Below are 20,975 nucleotides of genomic sequence, written 5' to 3' on the forward strand. Positions count from 1 at the left end.
AAAAAAAAGAAAGAGTGTATGAAACTAGATTTTTTGCAATAGGTAATTGGATATTAATCACATTTGCAAGGGTCGTATAAAGAATTCCTTTTCTTCTTTCAGTTGCTTCATTTAGGGGTCGTACATCACTCTTATTTTTAAAAATGGGTGCTAGTACAATTCTTCTCCATCCCCTAGGCATCCTCTCACACTCTAATCTGGTCCACTGCCCCCTCTCCTGGATGTCTCCTCCACAGTTATGTCATCTGGACCAACTGCCTTTTCACTCTTCATCCTATTTATAGTTTTCCTTGCTTCCTCTTTACTAATCCTCTGCACTTCCTCATTCACTGTCCTCCATCTATCCTCAACTTTCTCTCATTTTCGTCATTCATGAGCTCCTCAAAGTAGCCTTTCCACTTTCTCAGCAAACTTTATTCATTACTACATTTCCATCTCTATCTCAATCACCCTAACCTGCTGCACATCCTTTCCAGCTCAACCTTGCTCCTTCAAAAATATTATTTATTTTAATATATCGCTGAGGAATTATTGATCACCATTTCCATTTCAATTCCCATCAATATCATACATCTGAGGCACTGCGCTTTCTCCACAAGAATGATTAAAAACTATTTTTAATGTATATACTTTATTATACTCCCTTATGAGATTCAGTTAAAATTAAGGCTTATTATTAATTATTTTTCTTCGATTAAAATAATATGTAGTGTATCCAAATGTATCCAAAAGAGATTAAGAATAGGTTTTGACTCTTTATGTAAGAATTATGTAAAATGTACTTTTAACACATTTATTTTACAATGCTCGACTTAAAAATGTGTGGAACTTGGCTTCAGCTAGCTTGTAGCGTCTCATGTTTACAATTGAAATAAATAAAGGCGTGATGAGATTAGTTATATCGGGGTCGTTGTGCTGAAAGTGCTCCGTGGACATTAGATAAGGCCGGAGTGCCGCCCAGAAGGTGGGAGCTGTTTCTGAACGTGGCCAACGGGCTGCTGCACTGACTGTACAGCGAGCCTGTCAAACACAAGCAACACAGCCAACATGGCGGACTGGGGTGAGAAACTAAGTTGGGAAGGATGGCTATCTGTACAACATTTACTTGTCGCACTCGGTGTTTTAAGGGCCTAATACACCTCTCATTGTTAACTCCGGGTGTCAGATGTGGACTGACCTAACGACTCTCATGTTGTTGTTTTTACAGACGCTGACAACTTCGAGCCGGAGGAACCGATTAAAAAGGCGGCAGCGCTGGACAAATGGGAAGGCGAGGACGAAGATGAAGATGTTAAGGTACAATATCGTGACGAACACTCGGTACAGTCTGAGCCGCTTTTTAAAATCGGCCACCGGTTGTTTGCGAGCTGTTAGCTGACCGAGAAAGCGATAGGATGTAATGCCACGCTTCGTCGTGGTTTCTCGTCGCCTGTCAGTCCGAACCTCCGAACCCCTGTTAGCTTTATGCTAACTCATGTGGCTCCAACAGGCAGCCTCTGGAAACTCTAGCTCAGCTAACGGTATGCTGGTATTCGAGTTTCAGTCATTCAAACGTATTGTTAACAAACTGAATAATGGCGTGCCAGTTCATACTTATGGGTTTAATCAAATTTTGGACGTTAGTAGTGTTTTCTACTTCTCTTGGTGTCATGAATTTTGATAGCGGTGCTTGAAGCAAATCTCTCACCGGACGGGCCACTTGAGCTAGCTAGTCTGCTAGCTCTCGTGTATTGTTGCGTCTGTAAATAAGCTTTAATGTTGGGTAACCTCAGTATTGAGTGATTTGGTCATGTGTTCCTAATATACAGGTCCATCCCATTATTACACAGATTTAGTTACATTAAACGATTATTGGAGATTAGCATAATTATGTCTACTCTGGCAAACCCACAGCTTGAGTCACGTTGAGTATGAGGCGGCGTTAGCGTGCTAACCAACTTTAGCCCCATTCAGATGAAATCATCCATTGGGTTGATGACTCAACTCAGCCAAGAACTAGGCCTGGAACTTTCCGACTTTACAGCAGGCAGTAGGAAGCCGCTGTTCAGCTGATACCGTAATACAGGTGGCTGCTACGTGAAAGCTGGCACGGTCTCTGTCCAGAAGCCTCAGATAATTGATCCTGTGGAAAGTGCTGGCAGAGGCCTCTTCAGTTCTCCCGTTTTCTGTCGCATATGGCGTCCAGACTGAAGAGCCTGGTGGTTTTATGTCCACTGTAGTACAAAATGGTCATTGTTTAGGAAGAAGGGTTAAGATTTTTGTGGAAATAAGACAATAGCACAAAGTTAATTTTTACTCAAGATAATTACATTTATTCCCAGGCGACTTTCATCCTGCTGCTGCTGTTGTTGTTGTTCATAACCTGCTGGAAATGCAACAGGCCGGTTGTCAAATGTTTATTGTGTAGTAATTCACAGTTTAAAGTATTGGATATTTCAGTTAGAAATTAGTGTCTTCTTGGATAGGATTACATTTATTTGTAGTGACACTTAAGGTGGATCTTAATATAAGACAGCAATCTACAGGATCACAACCCAAGTGATGTCTGAAGAGTCATCACCTATAAATTAATAATTTATAGGTGAACGGGCGGGGAAGAGGGATGGTGATAAGGGGCAAAAACCAACAAAACAAACAGACAAATGCATATATCAATCACCTGGATCACCTGTTGAGAAAGAAAAAAGAGAAAACAAGTAAAGAAAAAGAGAGCAATATAATAAACGACATCATCACAATGATCTATGTGAATATAACAGTAAGTACTAAATATTATACATTATTGTGCAGCACGTAAGATCGACAGCGCACAGTGTGCTTTGAGGTAGCAGCCAAAAAGGATAAAATTAATAAATTAACACTGATGTCATAACTCGTAACTCATTGTCATGAATTACAGAATCTTAAGCTTTAATGTTGTTATATTTTTTTGATTCTTAACCACTGTTTAATATATACAAGTTCTGCATTATCACACAGTATTAAGCACTCACTGTGTGCATGTGGTACTTTAAGTTGACTGTAGACTGTACTATTTTTATTCTTTATCCTGGTACTGTAACACAGTTATTACCCTTGTTGGATCAGTAACATTGATCGATCCAGCTTATATACATCTGCACCAGTGTAATCAGGACTAGAATAATTTGAACAAGAGGTAGAACAAAAGTTATTCATCTTCAGAAAATGAAGTGGCAGCTGTTGCATGTCGATAACTGATCATTTTAGTTTTAAAAAGTTTAGATTTTTTGTTATTTTAAAATAAAAATTCTGACTGATTGCAGCCTTTGAACTAACTTACATTCGTAAAGTTGTCTAACTCTGTAGGTGTTAAGATGTTGCTCAGAAAAAAATTGTTATTGTTTGTTTTTTGTTTTGTTTATTTTTGGTTATATTGTACATCTTTGGCTATATATTTATAACTTCTAGCATAGATATTAATAAAAAGGCAACACTTACACACATTACGTTCTGTGTTCACAGGACAACTGGGACGATGATGAAGAAGATGAAGAGAAAAAAACAGATGTGAAGAAACCAGGTTTGTACTCCAGTACCGCTTGCCTTTCACTAATGGATTATACTTGATTACTGAATGATTTTATGTTTCTTATGTCATTATTTTAATTTGCAGAACCAAAGGTTTCTGAAAAGAAAAAGCTTAGTGAAAAGATAAAAGAGAAAGAAAACCGGATGAAGAAGAAACAACAGGAGGCAGTGGAACAGCAAGAAGTAAGTCCCACTTTCTCATCTGTAAACCTTCTGACTCTATGCTCGTTTATCTCTAATAATATCTTAACTCTTACATTTTTATTTACAGGAAGACGAGCTCACTCTTGAAGAACAGCTGGCAGAAAAATTAAGAGTGAAGAAATTACAGGAAGACGCAGACTTGGAGCTAGCAAAAGATGCTTTTGGTAAGACCGGATCAGGTGTAGAAACTTTTTTTTTTATCAAGAATATGAGGTCTTCCACAAAATCAGGTTGTATAACTGATGCAATACATTTAGTTTGCAATACATTAGTCGCTGTTGCTTGTAGTTAACATTTAACTAAGACTTAAAAGGCTTAAATACTTGTTTGGGTTTTACATTTTACACAGATGTCCCAGTAATCCTGCTGTAGATGCCACATACTATACCTCACCTCCAAAGGAACAATGCACCATTCTATTATCTGTAAAATGTTTAGAGTGGACTCTAAAAGCTGAAGCTTTAAGTAAGATCTTTACACATGCTTTGGGAAAGCTGTGATTTGAGGAAAATATTTGTGTTTTGTGGTCCTGATGCTGTAGACTCTGTGTTTTTTAAACTGCCGCATGTCTAACAAAAGTATATACTACAGATATGGGATTTTTGAGACCTGATATTGTTCATCTTGTTGTGATTAATGTATGTAATGGTGACCTTTAAATATTTTTCAGGTGTTGGCAGCACTTCAAACAGTGTCACTGGAATTGATGCCATGTGTCCATCTTCCAAAGAAGACTTCACAGAGTTTGAAAAAATGCTAAAAGAAAAGATAACCCAGTTTGAAAAATCTGTGCATTATTCAAGTTTCTTGGAGTCATTGTTTCGGGAACTTTGTATTTCATGTAAGTCTTTTTTTCCTGCTTTTACTGAACATTTTTTATTACACTTGTCTTAAATTAAAAATGCACTGGGCTTGTCCAATAACTACTTATTTTTCTTCCTCTTACAGTGGAAGTAGATGACTTGAAGAAAATCAGTAATTCCCTGTCAGTCCTACTTAGTGAAAAACAGAAACAAGAAAAAGTAAGTGACTGCATGCTTGCATTTATTAAGTTAATTAAGTTTCTATTCAGCAGGGGGTGCTACTCACCCAATACTTACTCGATGTCCAATCATAAAAAGTAAACTCTGGCAAAAGTTTGTAGTTATATAGTCGTTTTCAAATATATATGTATTTAGTTTAAGTCGCTTTTATTTGCCTTCTACAGCAAAACAAAGGAAAAAAGAAGAAGAAGGGGGTCTTAGCTGGAGGTGGTTTGAAAGCACAGCTCAAAGATGACCTTGACTATGCAGCGTTTGATGGAGGCTACGCCCAAGACTATGAGGACTTCATGTGACACTGGCTTCATCACTACTGCCCTTTCCCCTTCTCCCGACTGTCAGAAATGCAGCTGTACCTTCTCATGCTGTCCAGTGCCATCCTGGAAAATCTGAACTGTGTCTTGCCCCTTTCATTTTGCTTCAGTGACCAGAGGGACTATACCAGGGAGCATCCAGTCTCGCCACTCACGGTTTTTTTCTTCTTCTTCTTCTTTTCTCCTTCCATGCAAATGGAATTGCCTTTTCTCTCTCATTCAGCCTCAACTCACAAACAAATCACGCGGAATCTGTTGCTCGACCCAGCTACAACGGAGAATACTACCATAACTGCTGTTATCTGAGTTTTGCAGGGCTTGTTTTTTTTTTTTTTTTTTTTTTTTGTTTCTTTTTAAATTAAATGTTGCTCCTGTCAAAATGTCAGATACAGTATTGCAGTTATAAGTCTAGTGACATAGAAACACATGGTTCTATGCAAATCCTTTAAACAGAATGTCATGTATATATTATAGGTCTCACTTACCTGTGGATGATTTTCTTACAGGCAAGTGTATATAGTATCTATAACTTCAGTTGCCAAATGCAGACAATTATTCAGTCCATTATTCATCTTTATTTCTGGAAAGGTTGACTGACGCAATATGAACGTAGTAGTTGTAAGCTTGCAGAGAGCACACAACATTCACTGTAAGATAAAAGGGATAGAGAAGTATAATAAATGTGACTTTAAAACCTCACAGCCATTCTCTTGATATCTCTGGAATATCCTTGAAAATATGGAGCAAACAGTACTTAGTTTTTTTTGTTTTTGTTTGTTTGTTTGTTTTGTTTTTTGTGCATGACAGAAAATTACTAATTGATTTCTACTAATGCAAAAAAAGTATGGATCAGGCAAGTGGATTAACTTGCTACAACTGGTCTCCTAATTGTTGCTTCTGCAGGCTTGTATCAAGTGTGATGAGGAGCGGGGGCTTATGGGCTTCACCCCACCATGTCTTCATATGGGCTACAGTTGGCTGAAAGGAGAGTTTTTCTCCTGTCTTTTTTTTTTTTTTCTTTTCTTTTTAAGCAGTTGACCAGTTTAAATGTTACATGGACAATTGGATACATACAATGTGGAAGATACAGCATCTGCAGTGTTTTATAAGCATCTAATTTAATAAATCACTGGTCAAAAAAATATTGTTTTTGTCCTTGTTTATAGTACAGTTGGAAAGATGATAATACTTGTGTAATAAATACTCTATTTACATTTTCAAGTAAATATTTGCCACAGTAATGTAAAGTGAGAGGAAGAAACATTACATATTCCTTGAGATGAAGATGCAAGAAATTAGCATAACAGTTTAGTTACTCTTCAAGTGGGGGTGGGGGATATTTATGGATGTATAAACAAAAACATGTTAACACCATCTGGTTTCATTTTAGCAAGTCATCGTCTGGTCTTCATGTTGTTCCTAGGTCTCCTCTTGTCTAGTTTCTGGCTTTTGTACGTTTTCCCTCAGGGTTTCTGGTGCTACGTCTACGACTGCTGCGTGGTGCGTTTGCCCTCTGCCGGCGCTGGTTCTGCCTGCTTTCCCCTCTCACGATGTTTGTTCCTACTGTCTGACCTTGAGAGCGCTGCATTGTTTGAAAGACGTTCTGGCGTGTAACCTCACGGTCTCCACAAATAAACGTTAGCGCTATGCCCTCATTGGTTTTCATGACCCGAGATGTGGCGTCAGAAGTACCGTCAAAGCAGCGGCCAAGTGCAATTTCTTTGGCTGTGCGGGGATCCTGGTCTGTCACCGTATAAATTCCGTAGTTATGGCCCAGAGGGTCAAGAGGCGCCAACATGGTGAACTCATTGGTGTCATTGTTGACAGCTAGGGGCAGGTGGTTGACTAAATACTCCTGAAGCATTGAGTTGACATGATCTCTCTTGCAGCTTCCTTGTGGGATCACCTTCACCAGTGTACGATCTACACGTTCCTGATCGTACAGCATCCCACTGCACTTGAATTCCAGACACACTGCTGAAACAGATGTCTGGTCCATGTCGCGAATGCTGCGAGTGTCTCGAAGGCCGTACAACTGGCCTACGGTCTTGGGATGGGTACCGCCCATGTTGTGGGACCGCACATTGATCTCATGCGGGCTGTTGATTTTGACCTTGATGTAGCAGGCCCGGTATTCCATAGGCTTGGGCCACCAACTTAGGTAATCCTCCGTCCAGCTCATGGGGTCATCTTCATTAAAGGGCACTGTGTTGTAATCGTAGCGATCTCCTTCGACTCTTGAGAACCGGAAGTGTGCTGCACTAAATGGGGCCTCCTCACATTCTTTCAAGTTCTCAAATGGGTACACTGGTCCGTTACCTTCCTCGGCTGTGTTGGGGCTTGGTTTTGCTACATTGATGCTGAATGCTGTCTTCTTCACTCTGGGGTCCTCGTGGTCAGATCGCATGTAGTTTAGTTTACCAAGGTAAGGCTGAGGCACTCCAATGAGGTTGGGATTGAATTTGGGAGCAGACGGGACAGCCTCCAGTTCCTCTCCACCGAGGTTGGCCATGATATAGGCGGTATAGGCGTCAGCTTTCTGTTCATCGCAGAAAGCAGGAAGACAAGCTCCATTGGGACCAGTGACCACACTATCAAATCGGCCCCAGGCACGGGGATTGGTGGAGTAGCCAGCTTTGGGCTCCATATTTATGAGACTGATCACAACTCCTTCCACCTGCTCGCTGGGCATGAACCGTTCACTGCGGAAAGCCCGAACTTTCACATAACACCTACGGTTCTCTGGGACATCCAAGTTAAACAGTCGCCTTTCTCTGATCTCCATGTTACCAATCAAAAATGTTCTCTCCTCCCTTTTGCCTCTTTTCTTCTTCTCCACCTGCAGACTCCCCTCCTCCTCCCACAGACCAGTTTCAGGGTTCAGTGACCACAGCTTCATGGTGTTGAGGTGCTCTGACATCTGAACCTGAGTAGAGTCCAGTGAAACCTTTACTTCACCTGCATTCAGTGGCTCATTGTTTTCTTCACCTCTAAAGTCAACTGAAAACATGCCATAGGTCCTCAGTGGCATGGTATCACCTTCATCTCCGATAAAATTTAGATCACTTTGAGCTGCGGCAGCTGTGGAGATGTCTCTGGGGTCGAGAAATGTTACACTAGCACTGACGTTACCCGTGAAGACTTCGCCATTTTCCTTGTAGAAGGAATAGGGAGGAATCTGGATTTGAACCATTGGCTCCTGGCTCTCTACCTCCCCAAGCTCAAGAGTATTGGTTTCTGTGGAGCTGATTGTCACAGGGGCTTTTTTTCTGAGAAGTTTTATCTCATGGTAAACAGCCCCACCTTTGGTGTTAAATGGAAGCACTTTTGTGGTGTTGACAAATTTCTGCATGTTGTCCATGAAGGTTAATACTAGCCTCTCTGTATCTTGGGGGATTTGGATAGAGAAGGTTCCTTTGTAGCCTGTACGACTAATTCTGACTCCATTCATAAAAATATGACCAAACCGCATTGGTTCTCCATTGTCTGCAGCAATGGCCCTACCATGCACAATGGACTTAGTGTCCACACATTTCTGGCAGCCACACTTGGTCACCACCATGGTGGGCAGTTGGTAGCCCTGACATGTTAGCTGTCTTTCCTCCATTTTTGCCACACCGCAGCAATAAGCCACTTTGTCTTTGCACCTGATACCATTGTCGAGCTGTTCAGCACATGTACTTGGGGGACACTTGCCCACATCGTAGTAGAATGAGTTGGTACTGTTTTGGAAGCAGTCGTGTGGAAGGCGGATGAGGTGGGATTCAGGTTTAGGGTTGCATGAATGCTCATCTCTGCCTGTGTTTAGATGAAGAAATTAAAATGATTTAGTTTGCGTATACTAAAATTCTCACTTCTGTGTATTCAGCACGTGTTTTCACTTAATTAATACTGCACCTAAGATCCTGAGAGTAGCTGTTTTAGTCTTAATGGCTCCAGTTGGACCACTTGCTCTGCAGTAGTATTCTCCAGACTGCTCTGGATGCAGATCTCTTATGACCAAGGTGCTTTCTGACTCCTTCTCCATGAGAGTGTTATTGTGAAACCTGTTGGTTTACAAAACAAATGAAATAATTCAATAGGAGTTCAACATGTCTACTGTCTAAAATTCCAATATAATTAGTCCTACCATTGGTATGCATCCGGCTGTGGCGTTCCTGCAACTTTGCAGCAGAAGGCAGCACTTTGTCCTGCCCTCCTGACCTTGCTTTCAGGATTGCTCAACACATGAAGTTTCTCTAAAAAACAGAAATAAAATATTACCTCTACATGTTAAACAGATTGTACTTTAGTAAATATGCAGTTCAGAATTATTCTTTCATATTTGGATCCACAAGTAATTCTATAGACATCTACCGGCTCTTTTTAGCTGGACGCTGAGGACAGAGGTACGCTCACTGCTCTTGGGCACAACAACATCAAGGGGGGCATGGCCCTTGAGCCTGACAGTCAGGGTTGTGTTGCCATCAGGGCAGATATTGGGTATGCGGAAATGTCCATTGTGGTCTGTAAGGGTAAGGAATTTGCCAGAGCGAAGGATGGCGGCCCCTTTGGCGACAAGACCACCAGCGCTGCGTACAGAACCCAACATTGTGTGTTCTTCACACATGCATTCACAGTCAGAGTTTGCTTGCCCCATCACACACTGCAGGGAACAAGCTAAGGAGTAACATAAAAACAAGAAAAAGTTTATTAGTAACAAATTTGTAATTGCATATATGTGCTATGTTATTATCTGTGTAGCCTAATTAAGCCTTTTTTTCACCTGTCTTTGGGCACTCAGGTCCATTACATGCTTTCCCATCTAATTTTGGCCCACTGCACAGCAGCGAGTCAGATTGACAATTTCGATGGCGAAGTTGCACCCCCACTTGGCCACAGAGGGCAGGACATGGGCTCCAGTCTGACCATGGTCCCCAGGTTCCCTGAATGTTAATACTGTTGTGTGCTGGGGGAAAGAAAAAAAAAATAGAAGTACTCTGAAAAGTAATTTTACTTAGATTATGAAAAAAAAAATTTAACAAACAAAAAAAATAGATCTTTTTTACTGCACAGAGGCAAACAGAAAAAAAATTTTCATGGCCAAACCTTTTGGACATAGGAAACGGACTGCATAGTTGGAGCAGTTGAGCTGGGGACCTTGCTCTTCATTCAGGCACCAGAAGCCCACAGTCGGGTCTGCATGGACCGTCTCCCCAGTTTCACGCGCTGGGATCCATTCAGTGGTTCTGGCTTCGATTGCCTTTGGAGTTTCGCATACACGGGTACGGTAATAGAAACGAATGGCATCCAGCTGTTCATAATCTCCACGGCCTCCAGGATGATCAACATTGAACCATGTCGACCACTGATAGTTATCTATGTGCAAAGAGAGTGCGGAAATAAATATGGTCCTAATAGCACCTCATTGTTACAGTGTTCAACATATCTCATAAAACTTAAGACGATAGAAAGAACACTTTATATCAGTCAGAAAATTTATTGGATTTTTAAGAAACAAAAGTTACCTTCTGTTTGGTAGACAGCAGAACTAGACTCTTTGCCACTTTGTCTCCATGATCCTGCAAAGGACATATCACAAACATTTGATTAGCTCATGTCACGTTTGTCATGGCGATGTAATGTTCCATATTGACAGAAGATGGCGCTAAACATATTTGAAAAACTTGAGCTTTTACGCATTAAATCTAGCTTTACAGACATAGAGTTACATCTATGTCAGTTTTTGAGAGCAGGGCTCAGTAGTGTCAATTTGCCTTTATACATGTAATGTTTCATTTCCACTTAAGTGGAAAACTGAAGTTTAAGTTAAAACTTAATTATTAACTGAATTAAAATGTATTTAAAAAATTAAAAACTTTATTAAACAGCCCATAAGAACGGGAAAGAAAGATTATTTAAGTGAGTTTGAGTGTGGATGTTGGTGCCAGAGTAAGAGACCATGCAGTGATTTTTACTGCGGAATCAGTTTTGTGTTCAGTACAGTGCCTGTTGAAATACTAAACATCACAGACATTTGAGCAGTGGTTTTGGCCAGAGATTTCTCCACATTCTGTCAATGTTCTTACAGACTCCAGATGAAACACCCAAATTCTTTGTAATTTTATGTTGAGAAACGTTATTCTGAACATGCAGTCTTTCACAGAGTTGTCAAGCCTTCCAGCCCCCCATCTTTAGTTGTGAAAGACTCTGCCTCTAGTTTTTTTTTTTTTTTTAGTACCCAATCACTGACCAGTTGCAGTTTAAACTACACACCACATGTTTTTAGCATTACTGAACTTGGCAGTCACGTCCTTTTATCAAACATTTCGCTTTCATCAATGTTTCTTTGGTTTTTTCCCGCACAAAACTTTGAAAAACGTTTACGATTTGATACATTGTCATCAATCATGCTAATCAAATGGTTTGCAAATCACTGCACTCTATACTCTTTACACGGCATTACGATGCGCGAATGCGTGTCCGCTGTGATGCTTTGTAACTTTTCTTTAATCATCTTTTTACTCAAATGATGACAAAAGGAGCTTTTTGTGAGAGACCCACCTTGAGCTGTAACAACAGTGGCTGCAGTGATTCCCAAGAAAATGAACAGACACCTCAGCGACATTTTCACACTCTTCTGCCACGTTTGACACTTGAACTTTCACCCCTGGTATGTGTGCTTCTCACAAGGAACTTCAGTGGAGAAAAAAGTGTTTCATGTTAGCAGCGTTTGATAAAACCATCCAAATTTTAAAATATGTATTGACACTCAAACTGACTTATTGCATTAGCTGCCAAAAGTAATAAAATAATAGTTCATGTTTAGATTGAAAATTTGTCCTTAAGTATATTCACCATTATACATTTGATCTTTTTAGCTTTTGGGATGAAACCCCCCCCCCCCCCCCAAACATGGCTGGACAGAGCCCCCCTTCCCCCTCAGATTACACATCTGTGTTAGTCATCAGTATTTGTCAGGGGAACACTCAAACATTTGTGCATCCACTGTTGAAACACTGGCCTCACCGTCCAAATCTCCACACAGAAGGTTCAGATTAGCACACTTTAAAAATTGTACACTGCAGACTAATTTGTCACCTTTGCTTGTAAGATGAAAGAACAGAGAAAGTGTTAATGAAACAACACGTTAGTTAGGCTTGAGATGGATGGGTTGAAGGAAATGAAGAAAAAAAGACTAATAGTAAAACTCGTATCAGCAAGACTAACCCGGAATAAGGCCACAGGTAAGACACCTGATTCCAGTCACAAATGGCACTAGTTAAATTCCAAGCTCTGGAATTTGAATAAACCCTCCACTTTCTGTAACATAATCAACCAACATCGGCCATAAGTACAGCTGCTCACTTTGATGTAGTGTTGCCACATCTCTGTGCAGTCTCAGCAGTTAGTAACAGACTTGTGACACATGAATTTGTGTAGCCCAGTAAACTGATTTTTACTTACCTTTCTCTGTTCTGAGCTTAGTTTTTGTTTCTCTCTTAGAATGTCCTTCTTTTCTCTCCCGTTATACTTCTGTTTCACATTTCTTTCCTCCTCTTCAGTTCTTCCCTCCTCTGGTTCAACACACACTCCTTCATGTCTCCTTTATACCTCCTCCCTCTTTGCCTCAGCCAACACCCCCCTCCCCTCCCTCTGTGGCAGCGTGCCACAGTATCTTTGCACTAATATCTTTATAATTCATCACATTTCTTATAAAAGCCATGACGCACAACAGCTATTATATAGTCTTACATATATAAGATGGGAAATTCAGAGGTTCTGACCAACACATGCTGGTGTTAATAAAATCGATCCCCGTGCCCAAGATCAGTGCTGTCAGGGTCAATCTGGGCATTTGTCCTCTGCTCTGCTCTCAGTCTGCATGCTTCCTTCTTAAGCTGGAAGAGCTGGGGATTCAGATATTCCACATCAACTTTATAATCTTGTGATAGGCACAAGAAATAAAAAAAAAGCATTTGTAGCAATTAGAAATTCAGATTTTGACCATTCGAAGAAGACAAAATCTTCAGTTATACTTTTTTCTTTCTTTTTACTCTCAGATGTGAAGCAGGTTTGAGCGAATTAATTGTTTGCATGTGCATTTATCTCCATTTTGTTGTGTAATCAATGAGCAACCTCTGTGCAGTGCCCCTGGACCAGCTGCTAGATCAAGGACACAGTGAGAGGAGAATTATGCCCGAAAGTTTTTGGTGGCAGAGGAAACCAAATGAAACCTAAACAGGTGCTGTCAAATGCAGGCTTGGATTACTTGTCTGTATGGATTGCGTACTACTAACTGAAGATTTGGTTATTTTGTACAAGATGATAATAATAACATTTAGAAATGCACATTTTTTAAAAAACGTCTTATGACTCAGCAACCAAACAGCTGCTTATAGACACACGTACCCAGGAAGCAGCAACATTTTACCATTCATTTATTTCCTGACCTAGTGAAAGTACAGTCTGGGGGCCCGATTTTGGTCTCTACAAAGTCCTGAGGGACAAGTCTAGCTCTTTAACTGCTAAATGCTCCACTATGTTCACCAGATAGCTGCTACCTTTGTCTGGTGTTTGGTATTTAGAGCTTTTCCAGACAAAAGAGAAAACAGCTGCAGGTTGAAACAACAAAAAAGCTCTGCAGAGATGAGCTAGAGATAACGCTGAATTGTTATCTCCAGCTCATCTCTGCTGCGTAAATCTATGTTATTAAAAACATAGATTTACGCAAGTGTTTTTTTTCCCCTCAGTGATGTTAAACCAGACAAAGAGGCACAGAGTCACAGAGCGAGCTAGAGGAGCAAAGTCTGTCATGTCTGTTAGAAATCCTGTAAAATTGTCAGTATCTGTTGTTTTTCCACAGAACATTTATTAGCTGACGTCTTTTTGTCAATTACAAGGCAAAGAACAACCTGCAGCGGAAGAATTTAACCGGGTCCTGCACCACAGGCCTCAGGCCAGGTAAAAGGACAAATGCCAGTGGCAAAGTTTGGTCAACTGCTTATTACATAAAACACATACAGTCGCATGTCTGTGAGCACAGGGTTCTCCGGAGGTGAAAAACCCAACACAATCAGGTTCAACAACCTTGAAGCTTCATGTTTAGTTTCCACCAATTACTGACTTTCCTTTGCAGAGGTGCTTTGGTTTGGGGAGAGAAAATAAGCGTCAGTGTGGTCAAGTTTGGAGGCAGATAAAGGGCCAAAGCAATGCTCTGCCTTTGTTTACGTGTAGAAAAGGCACTCATGGAAAAATAGCGTATTCATCGACACGGTCGAGTGAGCGTGAAAATCTGAAATTGATGTAACGAGGCTGTATTTGCAATACTTTTCACTAAAACAAATTTATACTCTGGTTAAGCGTAATAAATATCAATCACATATTCGCCAGAAACTTAGACATCAGCCACCACTTTCACTAAAGAGGTTTTTAGTGAAGACAACTTTATGGCACTTTATGACAAATGAACTTTGTGTCTTTATAAATGAAAGGACAGAAGAGGCGAGTAATGACTTCATGGGAGGAAAAGTGACTGAATAAGCAAACACACAAAGTCAGGTTTCCAGGCAACAGAAACATCTTGTTGGGCAGAGTTTGTGGAATTACATCAAATGAGACAAGTTGTTTTTATGAAGTGAGGATGAGGCTGATCCTCATCACACTTTATTCAAGCTGCACTGTGCCAAGGCAGACGGTTGTTTACCATCAGGATGGCATTAACTCAGCCTCTGGCAAGATCTCCCATCAACAGGCCATTAAATATCTGTTACAGTTTACATTTAGCAAACAAATGGAAATTTGTTTTATCCGCCAGTCGTTTTAGTAATTATTTAAAGTCATGTGAAAACGAAAGTTTGTGCAATACTGTGAGAAAAACCTTTTGTTAGGAATTAAGAGAGTATGTAGCAGCTGCTACCCAAATGCACTTTCATCAGCAAGTCTGAGCACCTCTACAAAAGCAAAAGTTTTAGTGGTTGGTCTGGAGGATTCAGCTGTGGGTTACCACAAAGGCACACTCTTCCCAGGATCAGCATCCCAGAAAAATCACCCCCAGGTCAGACTGTGCAATGTTCAGAGAAACTGCAAAGAAAGCCAGGAGCTACATCTCAGACTCTACACTGAAGCTAAAACACACTCTTAAAAAAGTTTTGCTGTGAGAAAGCCTCTTAAAAAAGCAACATGGTAGGACAGCATGTGTTTGCAAAGTTGGATCTGAAGAACCCACAAGACTTCTGGAACCACATGTTTAGGGATAACAAAACATTACAGCACATCAGCACAATCACCTCATCGCCTCATCAAGCATGGTGATGGAGGGGAGATGATTTGGGTTCGTTTTGCAACCACAGGACACGGGCACCTTGTAGTCATTGAGTCCACTGTGGACTCCTCCGTATATCAGAGTATTCTAGAGTCAAATATAAGGTCATCTGTCCAAAAAATAAACCAAACTGGGGTTACGTAACAGGACAAGGATCACAAGTAAAGCAAGCATCAAATCTATAACAGTGGTATAGAAAAGTCATACGGAAAACTATTATCTCAAGTTAATGCTGCTAAATTTGATTCTATAAGCTACTGAATCACAGGCTGTACTTGACTGTGACAACTTTCTTTTTCACATGACTGAAAAAACTGCACTTTTATTCTGTGATCATCATTGGTTTAATTTTGGTCTTTTATTGGTGACTCATCGTTTGTCTTTGGTCTGTGATGGAAAACAGATTGAAGCACTTTACTTATTAACTATATCCATTTCATATATAAGTATATATATGAAATCCATTTCATATATAAGTATATATATGAAATGGATACCTTCACATCAGACAACTATAGTCACTGGATACATTTTAAATTGCATTTTTACACATAAGATAAATAAATCCCAAATGGTAAGCAGTCAAAGCATTTGACATTTGATACCAGAGGTATTAGTGTAGCAGTGGATACTACAGCAGCATAAATTCCTGCATTGTTTGTGGTTAATAGACTGTTTTAGCCCCCGTGGGATACATGCCAATCATCCAAATGGTGGGAGGCGGGTTGCATTCTTTCCTGATAATAAATATGTAGGTTCTTACTGGCAGCTCTACACCATTGTTATACAACCTTAGAACATCCTGAACTGACACACCATCAATTACAGGACTGAAGTCTCAGGAGATAGGGTTGTAAAGCCAGAAATATAGAGAGAACAACACTAAACTCCTTCCTCTACAGTCAAAATACGTGATCGCAACAAATTTGCGCTGCAACTGGAGCTATAGAACCCCAAAGCACTCACAGGTCAGATAAGTTTCAGTTTAAAGTCTTCAATTTAGATGCTGATTCACCTGCAAAATTTAAGTGTAAAATTTAACATTACTAACAATTTGATGATCAGGCATCATCAGGACATGAAAATAATATTAATATGTATATATATTATTATAATTCCTACTGCACTTTATGTACATATAAAAAGGAAAACCTTGGTGTTATTTACTGAATATATTAACCATCTGAACATTTGGCTTTTAAAAAAATTGATTATTTATTATTATTATTATTACCAGTCTGCCCCCGTCCCTTTTTTATTGTTTTCTAATGCATCTCTAATTCCTCCTGTCTCCTGTGCTGCTGTAACAAGCGAATTTCCCCAGTGTTGGGTTAAATAAAGTTTATGTCTGGAAAATTCCACTAGTGGTGGAAAATAACCAGGTGAAGTAAAATGTAGCATTTGTATAGGAAGAGGTAAATGCAATTATTATCAAAGTGAAGCCCACACTGATGTATCAATTACAGATCAATAAAATAGTTTATATCGTTCTACACAATGCACAGATTTTCCTATTGTTTCCTTCTTCAGCCACACTCTAATTTATTCACTAAAGAATTGGTTAAATTTCAGAAGCAAGATAAGATAAAAAATAATCTAGGTGATGTGATTGGTTAATAATGGCACAGCATTAACATCCACACATCATTTTGAATCCTTGACCTGTGATGGAATATAAAGACTGAAGACCTTCCTTCTCCATCAACGCTGAAACTTTAGTTACTCTGGGCTTTAAACCTGGTGCTATATTCAGTAAATGATGAATGAAGGCATCAGTTATTTTAATCTAATCCCAAAACACAAAACCATCTTTTGTGAGAAACCCCTAAATCATTCTATCAGGAATTATTGGTTTTCATCAGAGATGTAGTTTTTGTGCTCTCTGATGATGCTGAGCTTTCTCCAAAGTCAAATGTATCTTCTAAAGGTTTTAAAATCTTGATTTTCTTGAGTTTCAACCACTTTTTCCCCCAGAAGGAAGTAGAGTGGGCTCTCTCTCCCTCTGTGTGATGCCGGGCCCCTAATGACAGAAGCAGAAGCTGCTCTGCATATTTTCACTGGTAGAGTCATTAAAGGGACCAGTAGCCACCCCCTCCCCCCAGTGCTCTCTGCTTAACCTCTGTTTCCTTGCTGTCCTGTCTGCTTTTGTAACGTACAGTCTGTCTACAAGACATACAAGTCTCTTCTGTTTCAGTACACTAAATTACTCACCGCTCTGCGGATTAAAGGAAAGTCCTGAAACAATACTCACATGCCTGTTTGCCCTTGGAATACAGTTATTCACACAGAATGCACAGATCTTGCTTTACGAAAGTTAAACAACACTTTGCATGGTGATTGTGGAGTTTGTCTCTCATCTCTTGCAGAGCAGCTGCAAACAGAATTCGGACAGAAGGTGCAACTACAGCACACGGTAGGGTTACAGGATACATGAAGACTATATTGTAAGATAAGAATGGGAGGAAATATGGTGGAAAACTGACTTGTTTAGATTATCGCATAATCTGGCAATTATCTCTTAATTAAAATGATATAATTTACAGTGTGTGTGCCATCAAACACATTCTTTGGCTCAAAAAACAGTCCAAAAGTGAGAGATAAACTGTGGCAGCTAAAGAAACTGAAGTGAGCAAGCGACAGAAATGATGTGTGATTTTATTGCTGTTTATAGAAATACAATCATATTACATCATCACAGAAGACTTTGTGTTTTCTTAAGCCATAATGACACGTGAACTCTAGTTTTATTGTTTCAAGCTGCAGCTTCTTTATCTGTAAGACACAACAGATGCATTAATACATCTGGAAATACTGCTGCCTGAGCAGAATGTGCAGCTTCCATGCATTTACCTATTAACTGCATTATTCTCACACTGGTTCAACTGGACAACACACAGATATTCTACTAGTGATCTTGGAAGTTAAAGACCGTTTTATGTCCGCATTTGTTTTCTCACACGTACCTCTGTGACAACAGCTCTGGTGTGTCATCTTCCTTTAATGATTGTGTCAAACTTACAACATCTGCACTAAAACGGTGTGGCCTGGATCACAGTAAGTCGTAAGTTGCAGAATGTAGCCTACCACACACAATATGTTTAGTTGTAATGTATTACTGTTGGATTGGCCCACATAACTCACGGTCAGGAAAGCAATAAAATAAAATTGGCTGTGTTAGTCTCAGCAGTGGAAATGTTATTGAAAATGTGCCGTGAAAGAGGTGCTTATTTAAGTATGAGTAAATAAACCACAAAGGAAGTCAGCAGCACGAACAGACTGAAGGCTGGCAGACCTCTCCTTCACATCTTATGATTACATTAATTCAGGCTGTTTTATCGAAGAAGGATTGTTTTTTTCTCCTTGAAGCAAGAAAAATAGAAACTATCATCAGAGATCAATTAAACAGTTTTTTTGCAAATTTTTTAAAACGTTGTGACTAAAGGTAAAATGCTGTTTTACAGCACTGAACACTGAAAACCTATTGATTATCATGGATCACAGTGTGTGTAATGAGTTACTGAGAAAATAAGGACATTTAAGAATATTTAGTTAATATTTTGATACTTATTGTATTATATTATAAGGCTGTAACTACTGATTGTTGTTAATAGCAAGATATATATTCATCCATCCATTCTTTTCTGCTTATCCAATTCAGGGGAGTCAGGAGCTGGACACTATCCGAGGTGTGATCGGGTGAGAGGCAGGAGACACCCTGCATGAGTCACCTGCCTATTTCAGGGCTAACACAGAGAGACAGACAACCACTCACATTCATACCTCTGGCAAATTAGAACCACCAATTAACCTATCGTTCTCTTTGGATTGTGGGTGAAAGCCAAAGCACCACGAGAGAACCCACACAGGCACAGGGAAAACATGTTACTCCACACAGAAGGGCCCCAGCTGGGAGTGGATTTGAACCCAGGACCTTTTTGCTGTTCTCACCACTGCACCACCACGCTGGCCCTGACTCACCACAGTAGGTAGCTCTGTATGTTTGATCTGGCAGTTTTCATGCCAGATGCCTTTCATAACCTTTCATGATGGAAACCCAAAGGGATTTGTGTCTCTTTCTGTGATTGAACCGGGAAGCTTTCATGCTGTTCTGTAAATGTGTTAACAAGTTAATTAGACCACCTGTCATAAAAACAAGAAAACACAAATATTTAGAAATCTGGGAAACACTTGTTTCAAACTGGGTCCACATTGTTATACCCGGATCTGGTTCCAACATGTGGATTCACACTGAGAAGTCAGAAATGAATCAAGCATCACATCCAGTCACTGAAACGAATTCTTCTATTCATGAATGCCATTAAATAGCAATAATTTCTGCCTTTTCCTGCAAAACGGTACATTTGAAAATTTATGGATAACAACAATAGTTATATTTTAGCATAAAAAATACAATTTCAAAAAAAAAAAAGACATGTATGTCTGAACCCTATAAATTTATGGCAACTGAGACATAAACCTCACATTAGGTAGCGGTTTGTTAAGTACGGTACATTTAATTGTTAGTTTAGCAAGGTGATCTTTAAACGGCATATCTGAAGGAAGAGAGGGTCATAAGTAAAAACTACAAACTAGCATGCTAACTTATAATCAGCCTGAGGGGTAATGAGTTAGCTTCCTATTTTCTTCAGTTCCTGTTTTCAACAACAAGCTGCAGCTACATTTAAAGCCAGAAATAAACATATAAGGGCCACATGGTGCTCTCTGGAGCCATACTGGTGTTCTGGGACATAAAATGCAACACTGAGGTCATTGAGCATTCAGGTCACCAGGCCAGTTACCAGATAATTTATAAGCATTATGCAGCTTTAATTTACACGCAAAATGATGACATGTTACAATAAATCATACAGCAATGTTCATCATTAAAAAAAAAACAAAGTTATCCAAGAAAAATATATCTAATCGATATATCTAATAAATATGTCAGACAAGTTGAAAGGTGCTAATATTAGAAACCTGATACTGTGCATGTTTATGAAATCTGCTTCATGCTACTCTTTACCCTCACTAATGACACACTTACATCAGTGTTTTAAATGGAGAAAGCATGTTTATATTACAAACAACTAACTTGGCATTTGTACAAGAATGTAAACACTGTTTGTCTAACATATCGCCGATGTTCTTAGCTTAATGACACCCAGTCACTGAAGTGGAGAGCGAACATCTGCGAGATGTTAGGACCAATCCATTACTGCACATGACCAAAGCGCAAACGCATTTCCTCTTAAATGACTGTAAAGACATTTTAACCTGGAAACAAGCAAAGGGAGAGGACATATGGTTTTCTCCCTGCCACGTTATAGAGAACACAAGTAAATGTTCAAGCATCGACTTCATGTTTTCTGGCTCTAGCTCACTTAAAGCATGAAGACATGCAGAAATAAGGGGTAGATTAGAAACATGTGGCCACTGACTTGGAAGACAGATGATATGTGCTCAACAAGGTCATCCATTTACCTCTTCAACCAGAGTTTGGAGACCCCTGGGGATCCTCAGTGCTAAAGGTCTGAGGAGATGGGGATATCTGGCTTAGCAGGAGAA

At 39.7% G+C, this 20,975-nt stretch overlaps 2 protein-coding genes across 2 annotated transcripts; one reads left to right on the forward strand and one right to left on the reverse strand.

Moving 5' to 3' along the window:
* The first annotated feature begins 902 nt into the window (after nucleotides 1-902).
* Nucleotides 903-5,806, forward strand: eif3jb (eukaryotic translation initiation factor 3, subunit Jb). The gene is made up of 8 exons (XM_012917012.4): nucleotides 903-1,060; nucleotides 1,208-1,296; nucleotides 3,484-3,541; nucleotides 3,635-3,732; nucleotides 3,821-3,917; nucleotides 4,424-4,594; nucleotides 4,702-4,775; nucleotides 4,961-5,806. The coding sequence occupies exons 1-8, from the start codon at nucleotides 1,048-1,050 to the stop codon at nucleotides 5,087-5,089; spliced, it is 729 nt and encodes a 242-aa protein (XP_012772466.3). The 5' UTR covers nucleotides 903-1,047; the 3' UTR covers nucleotides 5,090-5,806.
* On the reverse strand, nucleotides 5,415-12,686 carry cilp (cartilage intermediate layer protein, nucleotide pyrophosphohydrolase). Its single transcript, XM_004543235.6, has 9 exons — nucleotides 12,554-12,686; nucleotides 11,651-11,782; nucleotides 10,615-10,668; nucleotides 10,196-10,465; nucleotides 9,873-10,055; nucleotides 9,464-9,766; nucleotides 9,237-9,345; nucleotides 9,005-9,153; nucleotides 5,415-8,905 (listed from the first exon to the last, which is right to left on the reverse strand). Exons 2-9 carry the CDS (start codon nucleotides 11,712-11,714, stop codon nucleotides 6,543-6,545), a joined length of 3,495 nt encoding a protein of 1,164 aa, XP_004543292.1. The 5' UTR covers nucleotides 11,715-11,782; nucleotides 12,554-12,686; the 3' UTR covers nucleotides 5,415-6,542.
* Between the last annotated feature and the right edge of the window lie 8,289 nt (nucleotides 12,687-20,975).

Source organism: Maylandia zebra, linkage group LG1 (assembly GCF_041146795.1).
Source record: "Maylandia zebra isolate NMK-2024a linkage group LG1, Mzebra_GT3a, whole genome shotgun sequence".
In the NCBI taxonomy this organism is placed as follows: domain Eukaryota; kingdom Metazoa; phylum Chordata; class Actinopteri; order Cichliformes; family Cichlidae; genus Maylandia; species Maylandia zebra.

Bases quoted from the DNA above. Each gene is read 5' to 3' on its own strand.
- eif3jb (XM_012917012.4), top strand. The intron at 1,297-3,483 runs GTACAATATCGT...CTGTGTTCACAG, and splicing joins ACGAAGATGAAGATGTTAAG to GACAACTGGGACGATGATGA. The intron at 4,595-4,701 runs GTAAGTCTTTTT...TTCCTCTTACAG, and splicing joins TCGGGAACTTTGTATTTCAT to TGGAAGTAGATGACTTGAAG.
- cilp (XM_004543235.6), bottom strand. From the start codon at position 11,714: ATGTCGCTGAGGTGTCTGTTCATTTTCTTGGGAATCACTGCAGCCACT. The intron at 10,669-11,650 runs GTGGGTCTCTCA...TGTCCTTTGCAG, and splicing joins CACTGTTGTTACAGCTCAAG to GATCATGGAGACAAAGTGGC. The intron at 9,346-9,463 runs GTAGATGTCTAT...TCTGTTTTTTAG, and splicing joins CGTCCAGCTAAAAAGAGCCG to AGAAACTTCATGTGTTGAGC.